Source organism: Pseudopodoces humilis, chromosome 23 (assembly GCF_049639895.1).
Source record: "Pseudopodoces humilis isolate 2021_Gansu_Grassland_sample_001 chromosome 23, ASM4963989v1, whole genome shotgun sequence".
In the NCBI taxonomy this organism is placed as follows: domain Eukaryota; kingdom Metazoa; phylum Chordata; class Aves; order Passeriformes; family Paridae; genus Pseudopodoces; species Pseudopodoces humilis.
Genome location: NC_142222.1, coordinates 3,484,975 through 3,510,314, shown reverse-complemented (window position 1 = coordinate 3,510,314; position 25,340 = coordinate 3,484,975). Strand labels below are relative to the sequence as shown.

The 25,340-nt window shown below is 48.1% G+C and overlaps 2 protein-coding genes across 2 annotated transcripts; one reads left to right on the top strand and one right to left on the bottom strand.

Moving 5' to 3' along the window:
• Positions 1 to 4,162: 4,162 nt before the first annotated feature.
• HASPIN (histone H3 associated protein kinase) lies at positions 4,163 to 7,256 on the bottom strand. Its single transcript, XM_014254846.2, has one exon. The coding sequence runs from the start codon at positions 7,233 to 7,235 to the stop codon at positions 4,470 to 4,472; it is 2,766 nt and encodes a 921-aa protein (XP_014110321.2). The 5' UTR covers positions 7,236 to 7,256; the 3' UTR covers positions 4,163 to 4,469.
• An 8,324-nt stretch (positions 7,257 to 15,580) lies between these two features.
• P2RX5 (purinergic receptor P2X 5) lies at positions 15,581 to 25,051 on the top strand. The gene is made up of 12 exons (XM_005525734.3): positions 15,581 to 15,753; positions 17,762 to 17,912; positions 18,263 to 18,334; positions 19,285 to 19,360; positions 19,696 to 19,792; positions 20,151 to 20,231; positions 20,714 to 20,852; positions 21,441 to 21,577; positions 21,833 to 21,926; positions 22,423 to 22,488; positions 22,808 to 22,890; positions 23,259 to 25,051. Exons 1-12 carry the CDS (start codon positions 15,617 to 15,619, stop codon positions 23,332 to 23,334), a joined length of 1,209 nt encoding a protein of 402 aa, XP_005525791.1. The 5' UTR covers positions 15,581 to 15,616; the 3' UTR covers positions 23,335 to 25,051.
• The last annotated feature ends 289 nt before the right edge of the window (positions 25,052 to 25,340 follow it).

Genomic DNA, 25,340 nt, shown 5'->3' with positions numbered 1-25,340 from the left:
GCTCTTCACTGACTAACTCAAGACCAGCTGTTCCCTGTCTCGCCAGCATGAGATTCATCCCTGAGAGAATCCTAATTTTCCAAAATAACAGCACTGTTGCAGCAAAATTGTGTTTTGATACAATCTGAGCTTTACCAGTGTCTCAGCAAGGTAAAAACTGGGAATTCTGGACAAGTTGCTGCTTTAGTAGCAATTAGGAGTCTTTACCACAATTAAATATTTAATTAGGTGTTCATAAAGCAGAGGACACAGAAGTGGGGACAACATTCAGCGCTGAGCAGTAATGAACATTAATGACTGTGGCTGCAGTGCCCTCAGGGATTCTGATGTTGTTGTACATTTATTTCCTAAGAATAATTCATGAGATTCTGGAGTGTTGGTCAGCATTGCTGAGTACCTCTGCACACAACATCTCATTGTTAATTATCATTGAACTTCTCCAGGAACATCAGCCACAGACAGGAGATATTTATTGGTAAGTAGAAAAAGGAATAAATCTCATCTCTGCAAAGCTGTGCTCCTCAACTTGAATATTAATTTAAGAAAAACTTCTCATCACTGGGAGATGATTTTATCCTGTGGCAATCCAGGGGCAAAGAACTGGAGTTTCTTTACCAAGACCTTGACCCCTTTTTTTAATGTTGTTTCTTATAAACCTTTTCCTGGGAGCTGAACTCATCACTAGAGAGTCTTTTAATTCTTGGGAATTTTGCTTGTGTGCACGTAAAGATATTCTGAATCTATCTTAGGAAAATGAGAATTGTTTAATGTGACCTGATTTGTGCTTGCTTTCAGTGCCCTCACAAGGGCTGCAGCAACAAGACCATCTGCACTGCTCGTTTGCCTTTGACAATCAGATTCAGTGAGTCTGAGGAGTGGCACTCTCCAGATTTTGCATTTAGAGCTCATACAAAACGTCATCTTTGTGCAAAAGGCATTTTCTCCAAACCCTCAGTGGTGTTTTTTGACTTTCCCTGCAATTCATCCTTCAGTAACATCCCATTCATGCAGTGCTTCATCTCTGGGGCTGTCCCAAGAAACTCCAGAGCACAGACTGAGATTTAAACAATAATCATCCTAAAAATGCCAATTCTGGCATTTCATTAGGAACAGATGAACAGCAGAGCACTGCACAAGGAGCTGCTCAGTCTACATTTAACAGAAGGCAACACTTCATTGTGAAAATCCACCCTGCAGATTGGCTGAGGAGCTGATCAAGTCCAACAGTGCTGCAAGTCAACCTTGAATGATAAAATGTTATATAAATGTTATAATAAATGTTATATATATATGGAAGGGTCTGCCTTTGAGATTGAAAAGCAAGCATTTTCCTACACACCCTGAAGACTACTGAATAATTAACTGGGCTGTTGCATTGTCCTGTGTGTGAAAGGATTTGGAGGGAGTAATTCCCAAAACTTCCAAGAACCAGGATGCTCCAGGCCTCTCATGAAATAAAACCCCTTTTTCTGTCTGCTCCTAGGAAGGAATCAGTGGGGGCCACATCGAAGTGACCATAAATATGACAGTGGAGATGACTGTGTGACAACTCTGCTCCTGAACACCCCCAAAAATCTGCATTTGAGGAAGGTGCCAGTGGAGGTGAGGTTGGGGAACAGCCCCACAGCTCTCAGTTGAGAGGAAACCTAGCACAGCCACCAAGTGATTTATTACCTAAACAAACTTTGCAATGAGCTCCAGGGAAGGGAAGGAGCATTCCACTTGTTAGGAGGAGAGCCTAAATACTGGATTTATCTTCTTTAAGACTCCCAAGCTTTTATTGGGCTATTTGTACCTAATTTGTTTTATGGGAGCAGTCCCAGGCCGAGTTGAATTTCCAGTCTGTTTTTATTCAGCTCTAAGGAGAATTCCTTCTCCCTTGGCAGCCTCGTCCCTGCTGGGCACTGTGGCCAACCAGCAGCACCATTAACTGCTGCAGTCTGGAACTGCAGAATTGGGCAGAAATTACTATTTTCCCTTTTTTCCTGCCGCTGAATGATACTCTGAGCAGCTGCTCTTCATTCTTTCTACACTGAGGCCAGAGCTGCTCTTCCTCCTCATTCAGCTTCACAAGGCAAGAGATCATTTGCATACGCCTGCACATAGTGTCTCATTTTCCCAGAATGAGCAAAAAATACATATTTTAACAGCACCCTGGTGAGTTACAGAGTATTCACAGGGTAATCCACTGTCTTCTCCATCAAAATAGGCAAAATTTTCAGAGATTTGGCACTTGGATGAAAGTGAGGGCTTCCAAGAGAGGGTTGCTGGCTTCACCACAAAATCTACTTTGACCTATTCCTACTTGGAATCCATCTGATTTACCAATAATTACACAAAACTAGGCTTGCTCTTGTCACTCTCCTAAAGCCTTTGGATCCATGTGAAAAGTCTTTCCCTCCCTTAGGATAATTTTAGCTTTGTTCAAATTTCCTTATTTCAGTAAAAGATGGAGCACTCTTTAAGGCTCTAATTTTGATGTATTAAAAATCATAAAAATGTATTTGTGTGTATTAAAAAACTTGTGTTTTCTGAAGGAGCTAACTGGGTTCTGGCATCCTCTTTCCTCAGCAGGGAGAGCAGATCTTTAAAATACATAATCCAGCTCTGTTCCAAGTAAAGCTTTCACACAGATGAAAACATGTTCAGGGCATTTAACTTGATTAGGGGAAATTTACTATTCCAATTCCTTTTTTGTCACCATCCTCCCATTAAAATTTATGAGGGCTGATTAGTACATGATATTTTTTCTGTGTTTTTTTTTAATCAGAGAGCATCTTTTAAAAAGGAAATGAGGGTTTAGGTCTGGCAGCTGCACTTCCTTGCCAGCACAGTTTAAAGCAAAGCTTTCTATATTAATTTAATGTCCAGTTTTGGGGGAGGTAGAAGCTTTACATTTTGATTAATGAAAATTACTACTTGTTCACAAATGATCAAATTGGTTTGCAGGGAAACATTCCGAGGTTTCAGCTTTCAGAATCTCCAACATTAGTGCACCAGGTCCCCCTGGGGGCTGTCACCTCTCCTGGCATTAATTCCTGACACTGCCCCATCCCTCCTGTAAAGCCAAAATCAGTTCTCAAATCACAGAAACAAAGGACCAAGGCAGGCAAAAAATAATGTGGTTTCATCCATCCTTTTTGTTTTCTTTTTAAAGCGTAAATGAAATTAACACCATTGTGACTGAGGAACACACCTTGATGTCAGATAAGCATTCACTGCAGGCCTTACCAAGTGGGTTTTAAGACTATTCAATTAAAGTGCGTTACTTTTTTCAATTAGAGGGGAAAAAAAGGGGTTGAGAGGATGCTTGGGAACATTCCAGCAAAATTTCCATCTTAATAACTTGAAGCACTGTGAATTGTCAGGTCACTTTCTGCAGTCTGGAAGGCAGAATAAAACCATTCCAGGGTGTCCTTGTTGGGTTTGTGAAAAAGGAGACTTTGAGAGGGTCCAAGATGAATCTTTGATATTCACAGATAAAACATTTATTTATTAGACTGCATGGAGAGCATTCCAGTTATAATGAATTTGATGATGCTGTCTCTTAATTTCTTAATGCATGTGTCATTGGATCATAATTTAATTCACTTTTCACTTTAGTTTGATTTATTGTTCTCTTCAGCCCAGTTTATTTAATAAACAGGAATGTTAGCAAAGGACTTCTTGAAAACAGGGAATTGGGATTTAATGTAAGGAGAGCTTCCAGTTTAGGACACCTGGTCCATCTGCAGTCAGGGCTAAAGAACATTTATTACCTTGGACATTTTCCTGTGTAGCTAAATGAAGAAATGGCTTCAGTGCTACCACCAGGTTACAGATTTAAGTTCCTATCAGTGTATAAGGCCCCACAGCATTATAACCATCAAAAATCAGAAACACAGGTGCTTTGTCTTATTTTTTTCACAATCAGGTACCTCTTCCTTGGTCCTTAAGAGAGGGAGGAAAAAAAAAACCAAACAGATTAGTGGGTTTAAAACACTTTACAGAAACTTCACATATTTACATTTTGTACCTTCATTCCAGGTATAAATGTTGCCAAAATTAAATAAAAGGATGGGTTTTCCCCTCTGTCTCCAATGAGCCAATATTTATCTCTTGTCCTCACTATCCAGAACTGAAGGGTTTTTACCTTTTAAAAAAGAATCTGTAAAAAAGACAATACAGTAAGAAAAGAACTTTTAATAATCTAAGGCTAAAATGGTAAAAAAATTTATGTGAAATTCAGGGCATTAACTGAGCCTGAAGAAGTCTTTTTTCCCCCTCCTTTTTCCAAGGTCAGCTCTGTTTTCTTCCCTGTGACATCCCTCAGAACCAGTAGCTAAGGAAACAGAGCAGAAGACACCGGGAGGGGATTTTTTAGGATATTTTTGATAATGTATTAAACACACTGGGAACCAATCAAAACACTTCATTGTGCCAACACATACAAAAAGCAGAGGAGAAAGGCAGCACCAGTGGTTTGCTGCTCACTGGAAGAGGCTGCTGTGGCGCAGAACATCATGGGCAGACCCAAAGGTCAGCACTTCCTTGTGGAACTTGCTGAGCTGCATCTTGATTTTCTTCAGGGCAGGAGTTGATGCCTTCTTCTTGTAGTTCATGGATTTCAAAAGTTTATCAGCCAGGTAGTGCAGCCAGAGGACGTTGCTGTGTGGGTTGTAGTCAGTCCAGCTGTTGGAGTTCTCCTCTTTCATCTGCCTGTAGATGTCAAACTGGTGGTCCCCAGTGCCTTGGAAGAGCTCCTCGTCTGTGGAGAGGTCACAGAACACGGTCAGCCCATCCTTCTCCAGCCGGGACAGGGTGTAGTCGATGATGTTGACATGGATCCCAGCTGTGGGGATGGAGTGTGTTTCTCCATTCAGCACATACTGAAGCTCTTTCATGTCTGTTCTTATGACCAGCACATTCCCCCAGTGCAGGTCCCTGTGCTCAAAGTGCAGCTCCTGCTCTGCCACTGCCAGGGACGCGGTGACCTGGTGCAAAATGCTCCTGGCTGATGCCACCGAGGAGAAGCTGCTCCTCATGCACTCCAAGTCCCTGCCTCCAAATTCAAACTCCAGCACCATGAAGAGCTGCTGGGCCCCAAAAAAGTCTGGCCGGTCGTTTTCTGAGCCTCTTTCTTTGTGGAATTTGTCCCAGGCTTCCAGAAGACACCTGGGATAGGTCCCTTGGACACAGTGCACAGAGTACAGGCTGATGAACCCCACGGTTCGGTTCACACAGCCCTCAGACAGAAGACTGAGCTCTTTTGAAATTATTACCTCAGGCAGAATCTCCCCAAAGCTCTTCTGAGCTTCACCATTTATTTTTTTAGTCCCCTCAATGGGAATTATTTTTAAGGCCACAGGTCCTCTCTCACTGTCAATCTGGAACACCTCTCCAAACACCCCTTCTCCAATTTTCTTGCAATCTTTCATCTTATTTAAAGGAATGCATTCCTCAAAAGCAATAGGCCCCTCCTGGTTGCATTCTCCAAACACCTTCTCTGCATCTGTAAGCAGCAGCTCCAGGACAGAGGAGGAATCCCTGGGAGCCAGCAGGACCATGGAGGAAACCAACGAGGAGCAGCCCTGAGCTTTACCAGCAGACAGGCTGGCTTGTCCCAAAAGCTGGGATTTCCCTGAAGGGGTGCAGAGGATGCTGCTGCAGAAACTCTCATCTGTGGTCACTTTCTTCTTTTTATGGAAGGACAGAGACGCTCGAACTCTAGCCCAGGAATAAGAGCTATTGAGGAGTGAATAGTCATTGTCTCTGACACCTATGGACATCTCCAGAGCTCCCTTCTGAGTTTGTTTTTGCCTAGTCCGGAGTCCAATAAAGGAGTTATTAGGCTGCTGTCTCTTCTTGTGCCTTTTTGGCCGGAACCTGGTGTGCCTGCCCCAGCGGCTGGCGCTGAAGCCACTGATACAAGCTTTCCTGCAGGTGCTGCCCTCCCCAGGGACACCCTTGGTCCTTTTGTGTTTGCTCTCCAAGATTCCTTGGCGGCCCACGGGAGATCCTGGCTGCAGGCAGGCAGGTTGAACATCAGCCTGCTTGTTGAGTTTCATGTTCTTCAATCTTAGTGACACTTCCAGAGGGTCCAGGACCACCACTGGCACAAGCTGGAACTCCTTGGCTAGATCTCGGTGACAGCTCGAGCTTCTTTTTGCCGAATCTCTTGTGAGATGAGATAGAACCTTACAGGGTTCCTCACAAGAGCCACTGTGACAGGGCAGAGGGGGCTGTGGCTCACTCTCAAGTGGTGGCAGCACTTCCTGGGGAGTGCTTGGGATTTTCCGTGGGGACGGGGAAGTTTGTGCCCGGCAGGGTTCCTGCACCGCCGACCTCAGAACACGGCCGGACCCCCGCAGCCCGGGCTCCAGCTCACAGCTCCCAGCCGAGCCTTTCGGTCGGAACCACTCAGGCACCTCCTCGCCGGCGCCCAGCAGCGACAGCCGCTGCCCGGAGCACTCCTCGGGCGAGCTGTGGGGCAGCGGCTGCGGCGAGCGGGACTCGCCCAGCCCCGAGCCGCCCTCGATGGTGGTGCTGAGCAGGAGCGAGCTGAGGCGCAAGGGCGGGCGGCGGCGGCGGGCCGGGGGGCTGTCCGCGAACGCCGAGCTGCTGTCGGCGGTGGAGCCGAGCGGGAGCAGCTGCCGGCGGGGCGGCGGGGCCCAGTGCGGGGTGCTGCACAGCAGCGGCCGCCGCGCCGCGCACGGCGGGCCCTGCCGGCGGCGTCGCAAACCGCGCGGCGGGGACGGGCACGGTGAGGACGAGGACAGCGACGGCGGCGACCCCCGGGGCTCCTCTCTCCTCTCTTTCCCCTGGTTCCATTTCTTCTTCCCCGCCGGTTCCCGGTTCTCCTTTCCCCGGCCCCTGGTCTCCTGCGCCCGCCCCCGGTTCTCCGGTTTCCGATTCTCCTTCTCGGCCGGTTCCTGGTTCTCCTTCCCGGCCAGCCCCCGATTCTCCTTCCCGCGGGTCCGCAGCCGCCTGGCCCAGGCGCGGCGCTTACCCAGAGCCTGCGACCGGCGCTTGCCGGGCGGCGAGAAGTCGGGGTCGTCCGACGGGGTGGAGCCGGTTCTGGAAGCAGACAGGGCGCTGGAGCCGGCGCTGGACGCGGCGCTGGACGCGGCGGAGGTCGAGCTGAAGAGGCGCTTGCGGTCCTGCGGCGGCGAGATCCATCGGTCGGGCGGCGGCAGCGGGCGCAGGTAGCCTGCGCGCCGCGAGTAGGTGCGGAGCAGCCGCGGCCGCAGCGGCATGACGGGGCCCTCTGAGGGAGCCCGCCCGCCGGCCGTTCGAACGGGTATCGCGAGAGCGCGCGAGAGTCCGCGAGAGTCCGAGAGAGCGCGCGGGAGCGCCCGCCCTGCCCACATCGGGGGCGGGGCCAGAGGACAGGACACGCCCACATGTCAGCCCTGGTCACTCCCTCCCGGTCCCGCTGTCACTGCCGGTGTCACTGTCAGTGTCACTGCGGGTGTCACTGTAGGTGTCACTGCCGGTGTCACTGTCGGTGTCACTGCCGGTGTCACTGCCGGTGTCACTGCCGGTGTCGCTGCCGGGTGTCCCGGCGATGTGGCACTGCCTGCTGGTGCGGGACACGGCCGCGCACACCCTTGGCAGCCGCCCCGTGGCATTTCAGGAGCCCCGGGATGGGCGGTGCCAGCGCTGCTCCATCCACGCTCTGAGACGCGTGGCTGCCACGGCAGAATTAATTGTTTTTACACCTGTATTCTATACCCGTATATGTGTGTCACAGCCGTGCACAGAACGCGTTGCTTTACCGGGGGGCTGGGGGCACACTGGCACACGTTGCCCGGGGGGGGATATGGATGCCACAACCCCCGCAGTGTTCAAAGCCAGGTTGGATAAAGCCGTGAGCAACCTGGGATAGGGAAAAATGTCCCTGCACATGTTGATCTTTCAGGTCCCTTCCAACTCCAACATTCTGTGATTGTATGTATCCAGGTATTGTATAAATGTGCAAAAATAGGATGTATTTCACGTATCTGCCAGCCCGGGCAGGCTCCAGGCCGGTTCAGCCGCCGTTGCCGGGGTCACGGTGTGCCCTGCACTGCAGTGCTGCTGGAAATATTAACCTTCATTCTTGTCCCCCGTGGGGATGTGCCCGCCCTTCACAGAACACGGCCGGGGGATCTCATAATAAATACAAGATGAACTTAGGTGTTTATAGACAAAGGAGGCTCAAACTTGCGGGACGTGGTCCCGGGTTTATGGTATGTGAATCGCCAGGGGCAGGAGAGAGCGAAGTGCCCCGGGTGCTGTCTCTTAAACTGCGGGCAGGGGGTGGCCAGGGGATACAGGGGGGCTACAGCCCATGGGATAGGGAAAAAGAAAGGGAGGTTAGTTGGGGACTAACCTTATAGAAAACCAAGAGTGAGTTCTTCCCCTGGGACATACCATAATTTTTTAAACGCCCTACGGCACAGCGGAGTCGCTGCTTCTCCGCGTGTGATGCTATTTCCTCACCCCGCAGGGCAAGCGGAGTGTTTCATTCATGCCGAGAGACACTCGGGGTTTAGCAGAGATGAGGGGCTGATCCAGGAGCATTCATTCGTGGAATGACCCTTGAAGCCCCCGGGTTTCCGTGTCACATTGCCGCAGCTGTGGCTCAGCAGCTTGGTGGCAGCACAGCACCGCGTGCTCCTGAGCCAGGCGCTGCTGGAAAACAGATGATGCTTTTTGATCCTTGGGTCCCTTTTCCCGTTGTTCTTAAAAAGCGGAGCTGTTCTGCTGATCCCTGGGAAAAATCAGGGGGGAATGGTCTTCAGCAGAGAGCTTCACCTGGACCTGAAACAGGAGAACCTTAACACTGAGGAGCATCACACACTGGACCTTCCCTTGGGGCAGCAGCAAGTGAGACATCCACAGGGCTTTGTTGAGCCTAGAGAAGCAATCAAGTCCCAGAGTTAAGTCCTGGACCTTTTGTTCTGCCTCTGAATTTAGTGAAATCTGGTTTGGACTGTAAGACAGAAGCAGAGGGAGGATATTTGCCATTGCAGAGCAGAAAATATTTAGTTTTCTGTATGGAACTCTTGTCCTGATGCAGTTAAAGCAGAGGCTTCCTGTTCTTTTGGGTGTTCTAAATGACAATATAACATTGGCTTTTGCATTTATGTGTTAGCTTTTTATTATTAATAATCACAAAGATGTGGTGCAATTTATATTTCCTTTTAACTGTTTTTTGGTGTAGTATAATCTGCAAGTTTATGTATGCACCGTATAGCTTATATAAATAGTAAATAGTAATTTGATAAATATATCTTAGGCTGTAGCATAATATTAAAATGGAGACTATGTGATGTTAAAATGCTTTTATGTAACTAACTCAGAGGATGGTGTAAGATAACTGGGCAGTTTCTCACAGTTGTAGACGATCTGAGTGATAAGATAACAGTGACAAAAACCAGAACCCAATTTACTGACAACTCATTATCAGGGAGTGTAAAAACAACAGGATGGAACCACGAGAAGAAATAAAATATATTTGTCTAATCAACAAGATGGCATGAAGATAAGTCAAAGGTTAAAACCAAGCAAAAGAACATCTAAATGCAAAGGAAGGTTTGAATATGCATAAACTCTAATGAATATGCATGTACCTCCTGTAACATAACAGTTTATAAAGAACATTATTTTAAACTAAGGGTGTGCTTTTGGCAGATAGCCAACCCCAGGGTTGGATTTTATCCCTTTTTCCCCTTATTAAACTTCTAAAAATTTGAAAGAGTGAACTTTGTTCTTCACACAGGGATTTTATGCTGAGTACTCCCCTTTCCCTAGTGAACACGGGGAAATCTGTAATTCTTTAATCTGAGAGACTGACACTGGTAATTTATCAGCTGCAGGTTATCAGTAATTGCAATTTGGAGGGTTTGGGGAAAGAAGATGCCTGGGCAGAACTTGTTTTCTTCCAGTAGAATGATCCCAACCCCCCTTTGTGGATTCCAAAGAAGATCAAGGATGGACACTTGGTATTTTTCCTTTCTCTGTCTCCTATTTTTGTGGTTGTTTTATTTATTTCTGTCATGTTTGGTTGCTCATAAACCCCACAGATCTAATGTGTGTTTATAGACAGCAGCAGATTAAACAAAGATTTCTCATTCAGACATTCAGAAGACAAAAGAGTTCCTGTCTCTTTGGCCTAACCAATATTGCCTGGTGGAAAAATAACAAACAATCCTTCTCTCCTTTATTTTTCTAGTTTCTTCTCTGAATTAAGCTTCCTTCATTACTTGGATGCCTTTTGTTGTCCCTTATGGCTCTCAAGTAGGTCAGCTCTTGCAGTGGGTAATGCTATTTTCCTTTTTAGATATTTTTTCTCCTAAATGCATTACAGGGTTCTGTGACTTGTAATTTCCGGCGAGTGCCATCAACCATTTAATTCTTTGCAATCACTGCAGAAGATGCCAAACACATTTGCAGTAATTGGATGGCACTTAAGGGATTAGCCAAGATTGCCAAGACTCAGCTCATCCAAACCACAGCTGGCTTTTTGTACAGTTTCCATGGGAGCCTGGTCGTGTCTGCTTCTAAATTTATTTGCAATCTACATTTTGAATAAAGTCCCCTGTGCAGGAGCCCTGTGGCCTGGCTGTGTGGGCCTGATTTTGTGGCAGTGGCGTAGCTGTGGTATCTCCCTGAGTGACAGAAGATTTGCAAATGCCTCATTCAGGGTCAGCAGCCACCTGTCCCCAGGCAGGTGAAGGAGCTGGCAGCAATTTGGGGACCAGAGGAGCTGCTGCAGATCTCCCAGAGGCCTTGGGGCTGCCAGGATGGTTCATGACCTTTCTGCCTCATGCAAAGGTGGCAGAGGCTTTGCAGAGCCACAATTTCCTGGTTTCATCTCTGTGGGCCCCATCACTTACTTTGAGAAGTACTTACCCAGAAACTTTGCATTTCTTCAGAGTTTTGTGCCTCCCTCAGGAGGACACGCTGTGTTCCGTGATGCTGCTTTAATCAGAGATGACACCAGCTGCTTATGGCTTCCTCACACACCAGGAAGATTCCTAAACCTTGGGTTTCCCTCTTTTTGTTCAGAAGCTGCCAGCTTTGCGTGGGAATGCAGTGACCTGGGTGTTTGCAGGAGAAAAGGAGCTCAGCTCATCAGGAGAAGGGCATCAGTAGTTCTTCACTATAAAGCATGGGGCACTGACATAAGGACATCAGAGATGAGCCACAGAGAGCTTTGCTGGGCTCCAGGGCCTGTTGGGACAGCTTTGTTTGGAGGATAATGGAATTGTAGCTCTAAAGAGACATTTCCTGTCCTCATTACAGCGGGGTGTATGAGCTGGGTGCTGCTGCACCACCACAAACAGATTGCTTTGGCTCCCCCACTCCAGCTTGGCTAAGCTGGCTCCAGTTGAGACACATCAGCCTCGTGCTGAGCTGGGGAAATGCCAACTGGTCTGGAGCATCAGGGTCACACTGGTTTAGAGCAGACCTGAGGTGAGCTCAGGTGCCAGGCTGAAACTTCTTCCTCCAGGGGTCAAGTCTGAGTAGCTCCTGTGTTTTCCTGTGGCTGTAAGGAGTTACTGGCTGGTAATGCCAGGGAGGAAAGGGTGGAGGTCACATTCTAGATTTTCTAGTTGTTTCCATGAGAAAGGAAGGGGATAAAGGTTTCTCCTCAGTACTTGCAGCGAGGCAAGAGCTGGCAGAGGTATCAAGCCAGGACCAATTTCATGTCTTTGTGTTATCAAAGAAGTAAATACTGATCTGTTTGGTGTATTCAAGAGCAGGGTTTCACCTTTAAACCAGTGGTTAATGTGAATACACTTTTTATTAAACCCTTTCAGCTTTTAGGCTTTGCTTCAACATTCTTCTCTTATTTCCCAGCGATGCTTTTATTGTCTGACTTTAGGTGGTGAATTCATTGCAACACAGCACTGCTGTGTCTCAGCAGTGGTTTATGTGCACTTTCATTGATTTCTCTTATTCAGTACCAGCTCCCTCACAGAACAGGACATGATGCCTTGGTTTCATTAGATGTGCACTATTTTTTCCTTCTCCTCTGATCCTCTTCCTCAAGCACTTTCCCTTCTTGGAATGGGGGAGAGGAGTGGATAAATGTTCCAGCTAATAATAACAGCATTCCTGCACTCTGTATAGGAGATTCAGGATTTGGGGAGGCACATGGAACACATCCAAAGGCTGAAAATGGCTCTCCTGGAAACGGAGAGCTGAATCAAAGACAGAATATATTCTGCAAAGGCAGCACTCTCCCATTTCCCTTCTCTTCCTACAGACAGTTCTGGATGCTTCTGTGGATTGTGACAGAAACTCTTCTCACAAGTTCCCTTTCCATTAAGGCTGGGTGTGCAGCTGTGCTGGTTAGGAGGATAAAGAGTGGTTCATTTACCCAACCAAGTCCCAGCCAGGATTACAAGAGAAGTTGAACAGAGAGAAGAGAGAAGCATTTTTCTCCATGGGCTCCACACCTTTCTTTGCTCTTGCATCCAAACCTGTCACCTTCAGAGAGCAGCTCATGCCTGATCTTACTGATTTCTGTGGGCATGAGCTGTGGTTTGAAGCAACTTCCTCTCAACTTTGACTCTTCACCTTGTTTTTTTGTAGATGTTGACTTACAAATGTGGTAACGTGACAAGAAACCAGTAATGTAGAGAGCTGATCTCTGCCTTTCCTCAGTTCATTTCCTTGCCAAACCTCCTCTTTACTTCCTCCCTGTCTCTCTGCTATTTCTGTTGCTGCTCTGGCGCCTGTTTCCGAGACAAGATGGATCTACATCATTCAAACATTTGCTGCAGGAGCATTTCCGTGCTGGAGAAACATCTCAGCATTTCTGAGCCAGCCTTTGGGAGCCAGTGGCAGCAGGGTGAGGGGCAGGTGGGGATCAGTCAATGCCTGGGGGTGATCATTTGGCACTGGAAATGACCAGGATGAGTGCCCAAAAACCCAAAAGCAGCCTGGTGAAGCACAGCTGTCCTGGCCAGAGCTGTCTGCCAATGTCTGCAAAGCACCTGCTCTGGTTTGGTGTAATATAAAGATATTATTGGGCTGATCTTGGAATCTTTCCATGCCCCAGCATCAGATGTGACCTGCAGCATTTCAAATGCCCCTGGATCAGGGCAGAGGTTGAAAATTGAATTTTCACAGCCCCTTCAGGTGGCTGAGATCAGCTCCAGACTGACAGGTGGAGGGGAAAGTAGATGAGGATGAGTCTGAGCAGACAGGGATATGTGTACTATATGTGTGAATTATGAGAAGGGAATCAATGTCAGCAGTGTGAGGAATTAAATACAGGTGTGACATGGCAGGAATTGAAAGGGAAGAAAAAAGGGAAAGGAGGAGTTTCAATCCTGGAGGAGAAATCCTCCCTGGGAGAAGTCCCAGACTGAGCAAACAGCCCTTGTGGGAATGGAACAGGACTGGGGCTTTTTTTGTTTTCATGAGAAATTCAAGATGTGGAACTCAAAAAGGAAAATACCATTCAGTGAAGACTGAGCCTCTGTCCCTCGAGAAGAACTAAGAGACTACATTATTTGCATCTTTAAATGATGACAATTAGACCTCGTTGGGTTTTTTAGTCCCCTGCCATGAATGAAACTGCTTTTGTTTGAACATCCACACACACTTTAACAAACCCAGCAGTAGACTTGATTTCCAGGCAAAGAAAAAAAACCAACAAGGTTGTGAAAACCAGGCGATAAAAAAACACCGGTAGGAGCATGCCACAAAGTCCCAGCTAAATTGTTTTTGCAGCTCAGTACAAACTAAATTTTTGCAGCAACAGCATTGTCAGGAAAAATATAGCTTGTGCTGAGCAGTATTCTGAGGCAGATTTGATACAAATGGAAACTTTTTATTCCAAAAACGCTATTGAACCTGTGCCTCTACTTGATGCCTCCAAAACCACAAGAAAGTATCAGTTTTATATTCTTTTTTTTAGTTTCATTTCAGTGATCAAATGTGGTTTATACCTTCAGGCCATACCTGGAACAGAATACTTCTTGCTCTAAGGAGCTTCTTTTTAAACCTTTCTCAGATTAATTGGCAGTATAAATCCTTTCTCAGATTAATTGACCTGGAAAATAACTACAAAGGCTCAGGGCAGAGCTGCTCTGGCAGCCACCAGGTTACAAGGTGGTTTGTGTTCTAGTTTTGTCACAGGCAGGTTGGTGCTCTAGTTTGCAGGTGCTGGGGAAAGATTTCTTTCCCTTTGCAGAGGAACTCTAGGGATGGCTCTGGGATGAGTGATAAAAGGAGTGTTTTGTTCCTTATGACTCTGGTTGTGATTCTCTTGTGATTTGGGGCAACTTCATTAAAAACCAGGTCCATCTCTTTAAATTTGATATGGAATTTAAGGAGGATGAAGGACAAAATTTTCATAAAGCCTGACATCTTGAGAATGATTTTCTCAGGGAAGTTATTTGTGCAGGGCACTGGCTTTATTTTTCAGCCTAACAGAAATAAAAGGAGATACAGGAGCACGGTAATTGTTAATGGCAAACAGAGGTAAATTACAGGAAATTGTATTTCTTGAAATTAATTTAGCAGTTGCAGGATCCCTCTGTAATTCATTGCTGCAGTGAGCTGGGGAACAAAGGCAGCTGCTGTGTCACTGGACTGCCACTGGCCTTGAGCAGTTGGTCCCTCATGACCCAGGATGGAATTGGAGCAGCTCTAGAAGCCTCATGAAACTCAAATCTGGAACTTTTGCTGCATGGAGGGGCATTTGGGGTAAGATGAGACAGGTTTGGCTGGGAACCTCTTGCCCACATTGCTTCCTGAAACAAACTCAGGCTGCTCATCCTCTCTGTTACCTGTGCTTGTTTCCTCAAGTCCAGCTCCTGGAAAGCATTGATTTATCCTTAGGCACATGAAGAATTTACTCATTAGTTTCTTAATTTGGGTTCTGGTGTGAAGGTGTGGGAACCAGGCAGGTATTTTGGTTGACTTTTGAGGGCCCTGGCTCTCTTCGCTCATGCAAAAGGAATCAAAAATTTAATCCAATGTGGTGTCATCTTGTAAAGGCTGAAGAAAGGCTTAAATCATTAAGAAATGGTGAGAGACTGTAGCTGTGCCCCCTTGGATGCTGCAGCTGAGCTCTGCTCTCTGGTGACCAGTGACAGGACCTGAGGGGATGGCTGCAGCTGTGTCAGGGAGGGGCAGGTTGGGTATCAGGAAAGGTTCATCCAGAGGGGGACTGGGCACTGAACAGGCTCCCCAGGGAATGGGCACAGCCTGACAGAGCTCCAGGAGCATTTGCCGACACTCCCAGGCACAGGGTGGGATTTTTGGGGTACCTGTGTGGGGCTAAGAGTGGGACTGGACTGGATTCTTGTGGGTCCCTTCCAGCTCAGCACATTCTGTGAATGTGTGAACATGGTTTTATACTAAAACATATTTCATTCTAAACATTTTGTGCTGGGAGAGAATGAAACCTGGGGGTAAAACTGAGGTGGGAGAGGGGCTTTCCCAAGGGATGAATCAGCTGGAAAGCAGCTCAGGAAGGATGTGTCTTAGTGCAGCTGCTGGATTGTGACTGAGCTGCTGCCGGAGAGCAGCTGAGGGAGGGATCAAGGCTGGTGTGTCAGGTTTCCACGCTCTGCAAGTGTGGGTGGTGCGAGCTGTGCCTGCTCCAGCCACCGAGCGAGCTGGGAGCATGGGGCAGGTGGCTTGGAAGGCTTTATTTCTGTCTCTTTTCGATTATAAAACGGAGAAATACGTCATTGCAAAGAACAAGAAGGTTGGGGTCCTCTACCGAGTGGTGCAGCTCTCCATCCTGGCTTACCTGGTGGGGTAAGAATCACACTCTTCTTCATGTTTTGCTGTGATAAAGATGGATTTTGCTGTGATAAAGATAAATTAGGGTACTCTGCACACAGTGACAGCCTGCTGTGCCTCCTGATTTCAATGCAGATAATCAGACATGTTTATACAGCTGCATTTTGTAATGTCTAATAGGTTATATCTGATTTTTCATCTGCTAGGGATGGCTAGATTCAGCTCTACCTTTCAGATTAAGGTTGGGTTAAAAATAGACCCAGTGACTATGGCTTTGTACTACATTATTTATGCCTTTATTTCTATATTTTGTGGGAATGGTGCCAAACCCTACCACTTGACTCCTCAGGAAAAACGAGCATTAACAGCCACAGCGCTGAGCCTTGGGGCACACCTGTGTTTTCTGCACAGCAACATGAGCTGCTCAGGTCTAGATGAGAAGGAAACAAGCAGAAAGTGAGAGATTTCTTTGCTGGAGTGGGAGCAGCAGCCAGGCTTGTGGGGGCTGAGGCAGCGGGAATGTCGGCTGCTTTGCATTCATTTCAGAGCAGGGCAGCTTGGCTCGGGAATAGCTTGGGAAAGGCCCAGTTCTGCAGCAGACTGGTCACACTGGTGTGTAATGGGCACAGGGATCATCCCTTCAGGCTCAGAGCTGGAATTATCCAGCCTGTGCTGTTGAATCTTGAGTTTCTGAGGCTTTTCAGGTTGTGACACCTAGCTCTGTCCCCTCACTGTCTGTGCTTCTGGGTCCCTTCACCTTTCTCACACCTCATGTTTCCAGTGATTAAATATAGCAGAGTCATTTTTACGTGCTGGGTGTATTTATAGAAAGCTGTGCAGTCCCAGAGCCTGCTCCAGGGAGCAGAGCAGCAGTGAAGCCTCAGCAGTCTGGCACAGAGTGGCTGAGGGAGGAATCCTGTGAATAACATTGCTGAGGGCTAAAAGAGATACAGCATGGACAGGGAAGGGTTGATTTCCTCCTTTGGCATCTGCAAACCCTGTCACTGTCCCTGATGGTCCCTGCAGTGACTCCTTTGTGGCTGGGGCTTACAGGAGCATGTCCCTGCTCGAAGGCTGGCTTGGGGTGGGGACAATCAAACCCTTCTGAACTATTTCTTGGATGCAGCTGCCATTTATTCCATGATTTGCTGCGGAAAATGCAAGGAAAATTCACTGTTTCTAAGCCCTCCTGGGAGAGGAGATCAATGCTCTTGGGAAAAGGGGAAAGCAGGAAACTTCTCAGGTTGGGGAATGTTAATGTGCAGGTTTGGCACACATGGCAGGAGAAGGACTGTGTGCCTCCAGTGCTGCTCAGCCCCTTCCCCTCCCTTGAAAACGGGAGCTGTGCCACAGATTCAGCCTCTTTCCCTCTCTCAACCTGCCCTAGCATCCTCAGCTTCCTCAAGGGTGATTTATTGTCCTGGCAGGTGATTTTAGCAGTATTGTAGGGGAGCTGGAAGAATTTCTTTTGAGCCAGATGTTTTCACCCAGTGCAATGGAACTCCTGCTGCTTTCAGTGGAGAGAAGAAAGCAAAGCCTTTCCCTGGGCTGTTCAGCAAGGCAGCTCTCCCAGGGTGCAGCCAGGTTGTTCCCATCACCCTGGCTTACAAAGGACCCTGTATCCAGCTGGGAATATCCAGCAGGTTTCTGTCAGGAACACCCAACTCACCTGCAGGGGTTCTGTGTCCTCAGCCGTGGCCTGTGGCTGTGTGCTGAAGTGAGAGTCCTGTGCTTGTGAAGCCAACCACACTCTGCCCTGCAACCTGCAAAAGCCTCCAGTGTTTTTCATCTTGAGAAAGACACAACCCTGCTCTTCCTTTCCCTCTCTGAGGATGCTGAGTGTAGCACAGATGGAGGCTTTGGTTTTTTACCTCATGACCTATTATTACACATTTCTCCACTGTTGACAAGTAGCAGTTGCAGAGGGTTTGGTGTCACTGGCATGTTTTGATTTGACCTTGGTGTGAATTTCTCTGTCTGACTCCTTCCCTGACCACCCCAACTAACTGCTGTGTTCACACAGGTGGGTGTTTGTAGTCAAGAAAGGCTACCAGGACACAGACACATCCCTCCAGAGCTCTGTTATCACCAAGCTGAAAGGGGTGGCCTTCACCAACACCTCGGAGCTGGGGGAGAGGCTGTGGGACGTTGCAGACTATGTCATCCCTCCCCAGGTTGGCATCACCCCATGTGGGTGCTGAAGTGATCTATCCAGATCTTCCCTGTGAATTAACAGGAGCTGGGATACAAGGAAGTGATGCTGGAAGGGGTTTTCTGTTGTTTGTTATTTGAGATGCCGGGGGTGCTCTGCCTCCCCGCAGGACCGTGGGCTGGCTCTTGTGGTTGTGTGTACACCCACAGTATGAGGGAATTCCTCTAAACAAATATCCACACAAAGGGTGATGTTGTGTCTCAGCCTGAAAAGCTGTGGAGAGAGGGGGTTGTTGTCTTCTGAAGAGAGCTTCATGCTCCTTTTATGTCTTTTAAAAGTAAACCAAGCTTTCTAACTCTCTGTTCATTGCAGGGTGAAAGCGTCTTCTTTGTCATGACAAATCTGATTGTGACCCCAAACCAGAGACAAGCCATGTGTCCTGAGGTAGGAAGAACTGAGCCCCTTGACCCCCAGACCCCTGCAAAACCGGGGGTAAGAACCAACAGAGGACACTTCTGGACCAACAAAGAAAGGAAGGATGAAAGACAAGTGTTTTTTTCCTGTAGTGTAATAGCTCAGTTGGGAAATTACTGTAAACCTGGGAGGCTCAGCTGTCTTAATTTCCAGAGGCATTTGATCATGTAGAGCCTTCCTGACTTTATGTGGTGTTGAATTTCTGCCCAGCTGGCCATGAGACCAAGCAGTGATTCTCAGGGTTAGAAAAGGCCCTGGGAAAACAGCTTCGATGTGACTCAGGGTAGTTATGGGGAGAGGAGATTTTTAAGAGCCCCATCCTGGAAAGTGCTGAACATTCAGGCTCTCGTTACCTTCCAGACACAGGGTGGGTGCTCAGCACCTTCCAGAACATGCCCTGAAGGCCAAAGGCATGAGTTCTTTGTGTTATGTGGAATATCCTCTGTGGAGATGTTTGGAATGGGCTGGAGGCTGGGGGAGGAGGTCTCTGGCTGTGCAGGGAGTGCTGTGTCCACGAAGCAGATGGATTTCCATATCACAGCAGGATTGGTCAGGGCACTGCTGTCCTCTGCTGGCCATGCAGCCAGGACAGGGCAGATTTGGACCAGAGACTTTATGGCTTAGATCCAAGGTAGGGTTATCTTAAAGTAAAGTGCCCTCCTGCCTGGTTTTGGTGAATGCTGATGTTGGTTTTTTTCTCAGTCTGACCCTCCCCAGACTGAGCAGAACCCAAAACTGGGACAGTGTGGCTGAATCCTGGTGCTCCTGGTGGTGGGATATGTTTGCATGACCCCCAGTTACCACTTCAGCTATGTGGTTTTAGTGCTCACACAGAGAGTTCACCCATGTCAGCTGTGCTTTCTCACCCCTCTGGCTCTGGTGTCCTGTCACACTCACTTGTGTCCTTTCTCCCTTTGCAGAGTGCCAGCATTCCCGATGCCCTGTGTGACAAGGACACGGACTGCTTGGAAGGGGAAGCAGTGGTGGCTGGCAATGGTAATGGAAGTGTTCCTGTCTGTGCTGTGTCTGGTGTCCTTCAGAGGCCTCAGCCTGGTCACAGACCCCAGAACTCTGATTACAGACAGCACCAAGGCCTTTCTTTTCTTTCCTCTCTTTTATTAAGGTCCCTGCCTTGCCTACAGCTCTGTGGTGCCTGGGCCAGGGAGCCCTGGGCTGCTCAGAGGCACAACAAGAGGGTGTTTGTTCCAGCTGAGAGGCCCTTTCACAGCAGGGAAGGGAGGAGAGGGAAAATCCTCCATTTTCACGTGCCCTGTAGGCAAGAAGAGGAGGTGACTGCTCAGTGTGACCTTTCCTGTGATGTTTGCTCGCAGGGGTTAAGACTGGCCGTTGTTTGAAAGACAGGGGCAGCACCAGAGGGACTTGTGAGATACTGGCCTGGTGCCCAGTGGAGAAAAGATACAAGCCCAAGTATGTGTCTTGTTTCCAAGCTTGAGTTGCTTGGCTTGTGTGTCACTCAGGGCAGCTCCTGTGTCCCCTCTGCTTGGCTGCTTGCTCGAATGTTGGCTGCTCAGTGCAGGAGGGGCTCTGCAAGGCTCCCCTGGCAATCCTGGCCCTCTGCTCCCCCTGCTTCTCTCCCTGGCTGTTCCCAGGTCTCGGGGTGTCCCCTGAACCTGCACGCTCCTCACCAACCCTTGCTGGCACTGTGGGGGAAGTGGCACAGCTGGCCTGGCGCCATCCAACCTATTGGATGAAGCTGCTTCTCAAATGGCAATTCAAGATTTCACATGTGGGCAGGGGGCAAAGAGAACAAACCCTTCTCTTCTAGGAAACCACTGCTGGGCAGCGCAGAAAACTTCACTGTTTACATCAAGAACTCCATTCGCTTCCCCAAGTTTAAGTTCTCCAAGTAAGTGCCACAGGTTCCTGAGCTGCTCCTGCTCAACAGATATTCCTCCTCCTCCATAAAAATTAAGTGCCTGGGCAAGGCTGGCAAAAAGAGCAAATTTAAAAATATTTGTTTGCCTTTGCTGCTGTAATGTGAGCAAACTAAAGCAGTGTAGAAATGTGCATGTTCTGGCTCTTGTCCTGAGCTCAGATAGGCATTTCTAGAATTCTTCTGTTTTTCCTTGAGAAAAACAGGTGACCCTGGAGCAGTCTGGCAGCTCTGTTCTGTGTGAGTCCTTTCTTGAGCCCAGATTCAGCTGGCCAAGTCCTTTCCTGGTCAGGAGGTCATTTCTGTGGGGACACACTGCTTTCCCCAGGCCAGGGTGACAAGGGTGGTGTGCACAGAGGGTGCTGGAGAAGCCTCTTGTCTCTGTAGCCCTGGTGCAGGCTGTGAAGGCAAGGAAAGAGGTAGCCAAGGTGGATTTCCCTTTTTCCTACGTGTAGGATGAATGTGCTGGCAACTGACAACGAGTCCTACCTGAAGACCTGTCGGTACAGCCAGGAGCATCCCTACTGCCCCATCTTCGTGCTGGGGAACATCGTCCGCTGGGCTGGGGGCAACTTCCAGGAAATGGCCTTGGAGGTAGGAGTGCACCTGGGACTTTTGGGTCTTCCCAGCTGGCTCAGTGCTCCCTGGGAGGCTGTGAGGGGTCACTTCCCAGGCAGCCGCCCCCTGTCCAGGCTGCATTGCAGAGGTGCCAGTGCTTAAAGTCAAGCTGGTCCCATTTATCCTATCCCCAGGGAATGGGGGTCGTGTAAAAGGGCTGGTTGGGTCAGTTATCTTCTGTTCAGGACTTCCCAAACTGCTGCTCTGCCAGCAGGGATTCTTTGTTTAATTTCAACATTACTGCACCATTGGTTTAAACCCAGAACTTTGGAACTCTACCCCTGCATAAAAGATCATCTTCCCCACTGAAGCGTGGAATGAAATCAATGTCCTGGGATGAGAAACCTCAGGATACAAACACAGAGAAGTGGGATTGTAGAATAATACTGGGATTAATATCACACACCTGAACTCAGCCCAGGCAGGAGTGTGTGCCCCCTTGTCTGTGACCAAAAGTGCAGCTGTTTCTTGTCCCTGGGGAAAAGCTGCCCAAGGGTCTGACAAATTTGAAGACACTTTAACTGAACTAAGCTTAAACAACTCAACCTGTCTCTCTCTTTTAAGGGTGGTGTGATAGGAATTCAGATTGAATGGAACTGTGATCTTGATAAAGCCCCTTCTGAATGTAATCCTCACTATTCTTTTAGCCGACTGGATAACAAGTCTGCAGAAACATCCATCTCTTCTGGGTACAACTTCAGGTGGGTACAGAGGAAGACACAATGCAGTACCACAGCTGGGCTGAGCTGCTTGGACTTGCAGGTGCTGGAGGTTGGCAGTGGAGTGGCACCAGCCTGTGCCAAACTCTGCTACAGCCAAGCACAGAGTGCTGCAGAGGAGGGAGGGAGTGCTCCTGGCAGGCTAAAGCTGGCTTTGATAAGAGAACAGATCACTTTGAAGGGGTGAGAGAATTCAGAGGGGCAGGTGGAATTAAACCCAGCATTGTTGTATTCCAGGTTTGCCAAGTATTACCGGGATGCTGAGGGGGTCGACTACCGGACGCTCATTAAAGCGTATGGAATCCGCTTCGATGTGATGGTGAATGGCAAGGTGAGGGCCCAGGCCAGAATGTCCCAGAGCCTGGAGAGAAAGAAAGTGGGAGGAGGCAGCTGTGAGGTGAGGACAGACTCTGGGGCTTGTTGTAGGAAAGGGCTTTTCCCATCCATCCATGTGGAGCTAACCCCATGTAAGAGAGATCACCTGGAGTGCAGCCGAGCCTGCACCTCCTCTACTTAAAACCAGGCTCAGGTAAATCCCAACAGAAATAAATGTGCCCCAGAGACTTGTTTTCCATGTGCAAGCACTGCAGAGAGAAAAGAAGCATAATCCAGGGATGATGCAAGCTCAGAAATTCAGCCAGGGACAGTCAGATCTGAGACACAGACCTTCAGCCTTCAAGATTGTTCACTGCAAATCACCCGTGGTTGTGTCTGGGGACAAAACACACCCAGGGGCAGCTGCAGCTTCCCCAGGATAGTACCACACCCTCGAGTTTGTTTTGTGGATTGTTCTCTCAGGGGTGACTTCATGACCTTTCTTCTTCCAGGCAGGGAAATTTAACATCATTCCCACCATTATCAATATCAGCTCGGGGCTGGCACTCATGGGAGCTGTAAGTGAATGTTTTGTCTTAAATTAACATATTGGGACCCAGATCCCAAATGGGATGAAAATGGGATGGGGTGATTAAATCTTCTCCAGCAGAATCTTCACTACTCAGCCAGAGTGCCCTGTCTTAAAAGCATTTGTAAATAAACCTGCTTGTCTAAACACCCCCACAGAGCGTATGTAATATATACATACCCTGGAAAATGCAAGGAGAATGAAGGAGAACACTGCTTCTACAAGTTATTCTTCAATTAATGTTCATTTCTAATGAGATTGGAACACTTCTGTTTCAAAGATAAAATACAAGTTCTTTCCATTTGCAGGGAGCTTTCTTTTGTGACCTGGTGCTGCTGTATTTGATCAAGAAGAGTAACTTTTATCGAGGCAAAAAGTATGAGGAAGTCAAGTAAGTGGGCCTGGCTTTAAAAATCATGGCTTTTTGTTAAGAGTGATAGAAATAGGAGATACAGGAGCACAGTTCCAGAGAAATATATTTTTTCCAAATGATTTTGGCCAAGTTATTGGCCTCTTCTGTAACTCCTTGCTGCAGTGAGCTGGGGAGCAAAGGCAGCTGCTGTGTCATGGTTGGACTGGCAATAACCTTGTGTTGTTGGTCCCTAATGACCGAAATTGGGGCAGCTCCAAGGGCCTCATGAAACTGAGATCTGAAGTTTTCACTCTGTGGAGGGGCCTTTGGGGTGAGACAGGCCTGGCTGGGAACATTTTTGCCTCCTGAAACAAACCCTGCTCATCCTGTCACTGTGTGTTTCCCAGGTCCAGCTCCAGGAAGTCCTTGTCGAGCCCTACGCTGAATGGGAATCAGAGCCCGGACCAGCTCGGTGGGCTCTAGGCACAGCGAGGCTCTGCCAGCTGGACTCGTGCTCCAGGAAATCCACACAGGTGTGGCATCACACCAGCACTGGGAGGTGGACATAGCCCAGATCAGCCCTACCATGATCAGGATTCCCAGAGGAAAAAACCTCCTCTGAAGACTGCCTTTCCTCCCTAAGATTTCTCTGGTATCCTGAGCTTGCAACAGAGTGTTGTCACTATGGATTTATAAAAGGATTTTTTATAAAAGGACAAAGGCACCAAATGAATGTTTTTATATCCACTGTATATCTGTACTTATGCCAATAGCCAGTATTGTCATGTGGCTGTGCTTTACTTTGGGAAGGGCTGAAGCTGAAATCCAACCTGTTTCCTGCTCTGCTGCCTTGGCAGCTACTGCCTCCAGCTCCTGCCTGGGTGATGTGACATCAGGTGTGAAGCAGCAGGACTGCTCTGCTCAGGAAATGCAGGGAAATGTGGCACTGGAGCAGCTCTTGGAGCTGGGGAAGGGGCTGTGATCCTGCAGGGCCTGAGGCAGGGGAGCACAGTCACTCTTATGGGGGTTAATGCACTGAGAAGCAACGTGGCCCTGGAAGCACCTGCACAGGTTCTGCCTCCTTGCTTCAGTGCCTGGTTTCATTTGCTCAGGATTGTCCTTCCTGCATCTCTTCCTGATTTGGTGGGCAGATCTGGATGGGGACTCAGTGCTTCTGTTTCTCACAGCACCCCGGGCTGTGCTGCAGACTGAAGGGGCAGCTCGCCAGGGACACAGGCTGTGCCAGCTTCCTCCACATACACCAACACCAGGGAGAGTCAGAAGACATCTGCCTGCTACTTCAACACCAGTAACCTCCAGGAAATACAAGTGCTTGTCTCTCAGCAGAATCAGTCTCCCTGCAGACCATTTTGTCCATTTATCCTCATGTGGGGATGTAACTAATCTCAGAAAAGGGCTTAAGGAATATCATTGTGTTCTGTAAGTGATGTCCCATTACCCCTGTCCAGGAGTTGTCCTGATGAAGATTAAATGTTTCTGTGCACCCTTTCAATACCAAAAGTTAAAGGGCTCCTGCTGCAGCATCTGAGGGTGGCATCAGGGAGCTGCTGCCATGGAACGCACAAATGGCACCAGCAGCTGCACCCACTTCTGCTTTAACTTCTTTAAGGTTGTTACTCTGAGGTACAGGTTCATCCTAAATTAAAATGCACCTCTGTTAGCAGTGGCAAACTCTGAACCCAGTCACTGGCAGCAAACCCCACCCAGTCTAGTTCCCCCCCTCTGCTTCTGTGTTTTGAGCCAAAAATGGGGCTAGAAAATAGAATTAAAGCAGTGGAGTTCATTTAGGATAAACCATGTATCTCTGGTGCTCTATCTCATCCAAAACCTTCTCTCCACGTCACAAGTCTTTCCTCAAGGCAAACACAAGTCACCACATGGGGAAGTGCACAAGAGTTACCACCACAGCAGCCCAGGCTTTTGACTGTCAGGGTTTAATTGGAGTTGAGTAATTTCTAGATGGTGAAACACACAGTGTACCCCCTGCATGACATCAGGGCCTGGCAGATACTCCTGGTCACCAAGCAGCTCCTCCTAACGTGCAAAGCTGACTGTGCTCTGCTGAAACCATTGTTTTAACTTGCCAAAACATCCTCTTGTGAGGACCAAAGCTATTTCCTGAATCTAAATCTTCAGGCCTCCCAGATCCCCTAGAATGTTTCCTTTCTTTAGACTGTAATGCAACTCCTATAACCCCTGCTGTTAATAAAACATAACCAGATTCCTTCTCAGGAGTTTCTTGACTTTGACTTTGTTTTTTTTTTCTCCTTGTGTTTCATGTTCAGCAATAAAATGTGTCACTTCAGGCCAGTGCTCCCCAAGAGTGCTCCATGTTTTTCTAGGTCACACCACCTTCTCTTGGTGATACACTGATGTAAGCAAATCAATTAATCACCTATTTTTGCAGGAACAGGGCTGTAGGAAAGGCATTACCTGGATGTGGGGTGATGGTATTATCCCCTTTTGTG

Excerpts from the sequence above, each read along its gene's own strand:
- HASPIN (XM_014254846.2), bottom strand. The coding sequence starts at position 7,235 with ATGCCGCTGCGGCCGCGGCTGCTCCGCACCTACTCGCGGCGCGCAGGC.
- P2RX5 (XM_005525734.3), top strand. The coding sequence starts at position 15,617 with ATGGGGCAGGTGGCTTGGAAGGCTTTATTTCTGTCTCTTTTCGATTAT. Across the intron at positions 19,793-20,150 it reads GAGAAAAGATACAAGCCCAA|GAAACCACTGCTGGGCAGCG; the intron begins GTATGTGTCTTG and ends CTTCTCTTCTAG. Across the intron at positions 20,853-21,440 it reads TCCAGGAAATGGCCTTGGAG|GGTGGTGTGATAGGAATTCA; the intron begins GTAGGAGTGCAC and ends CTCTCTTTTAAG.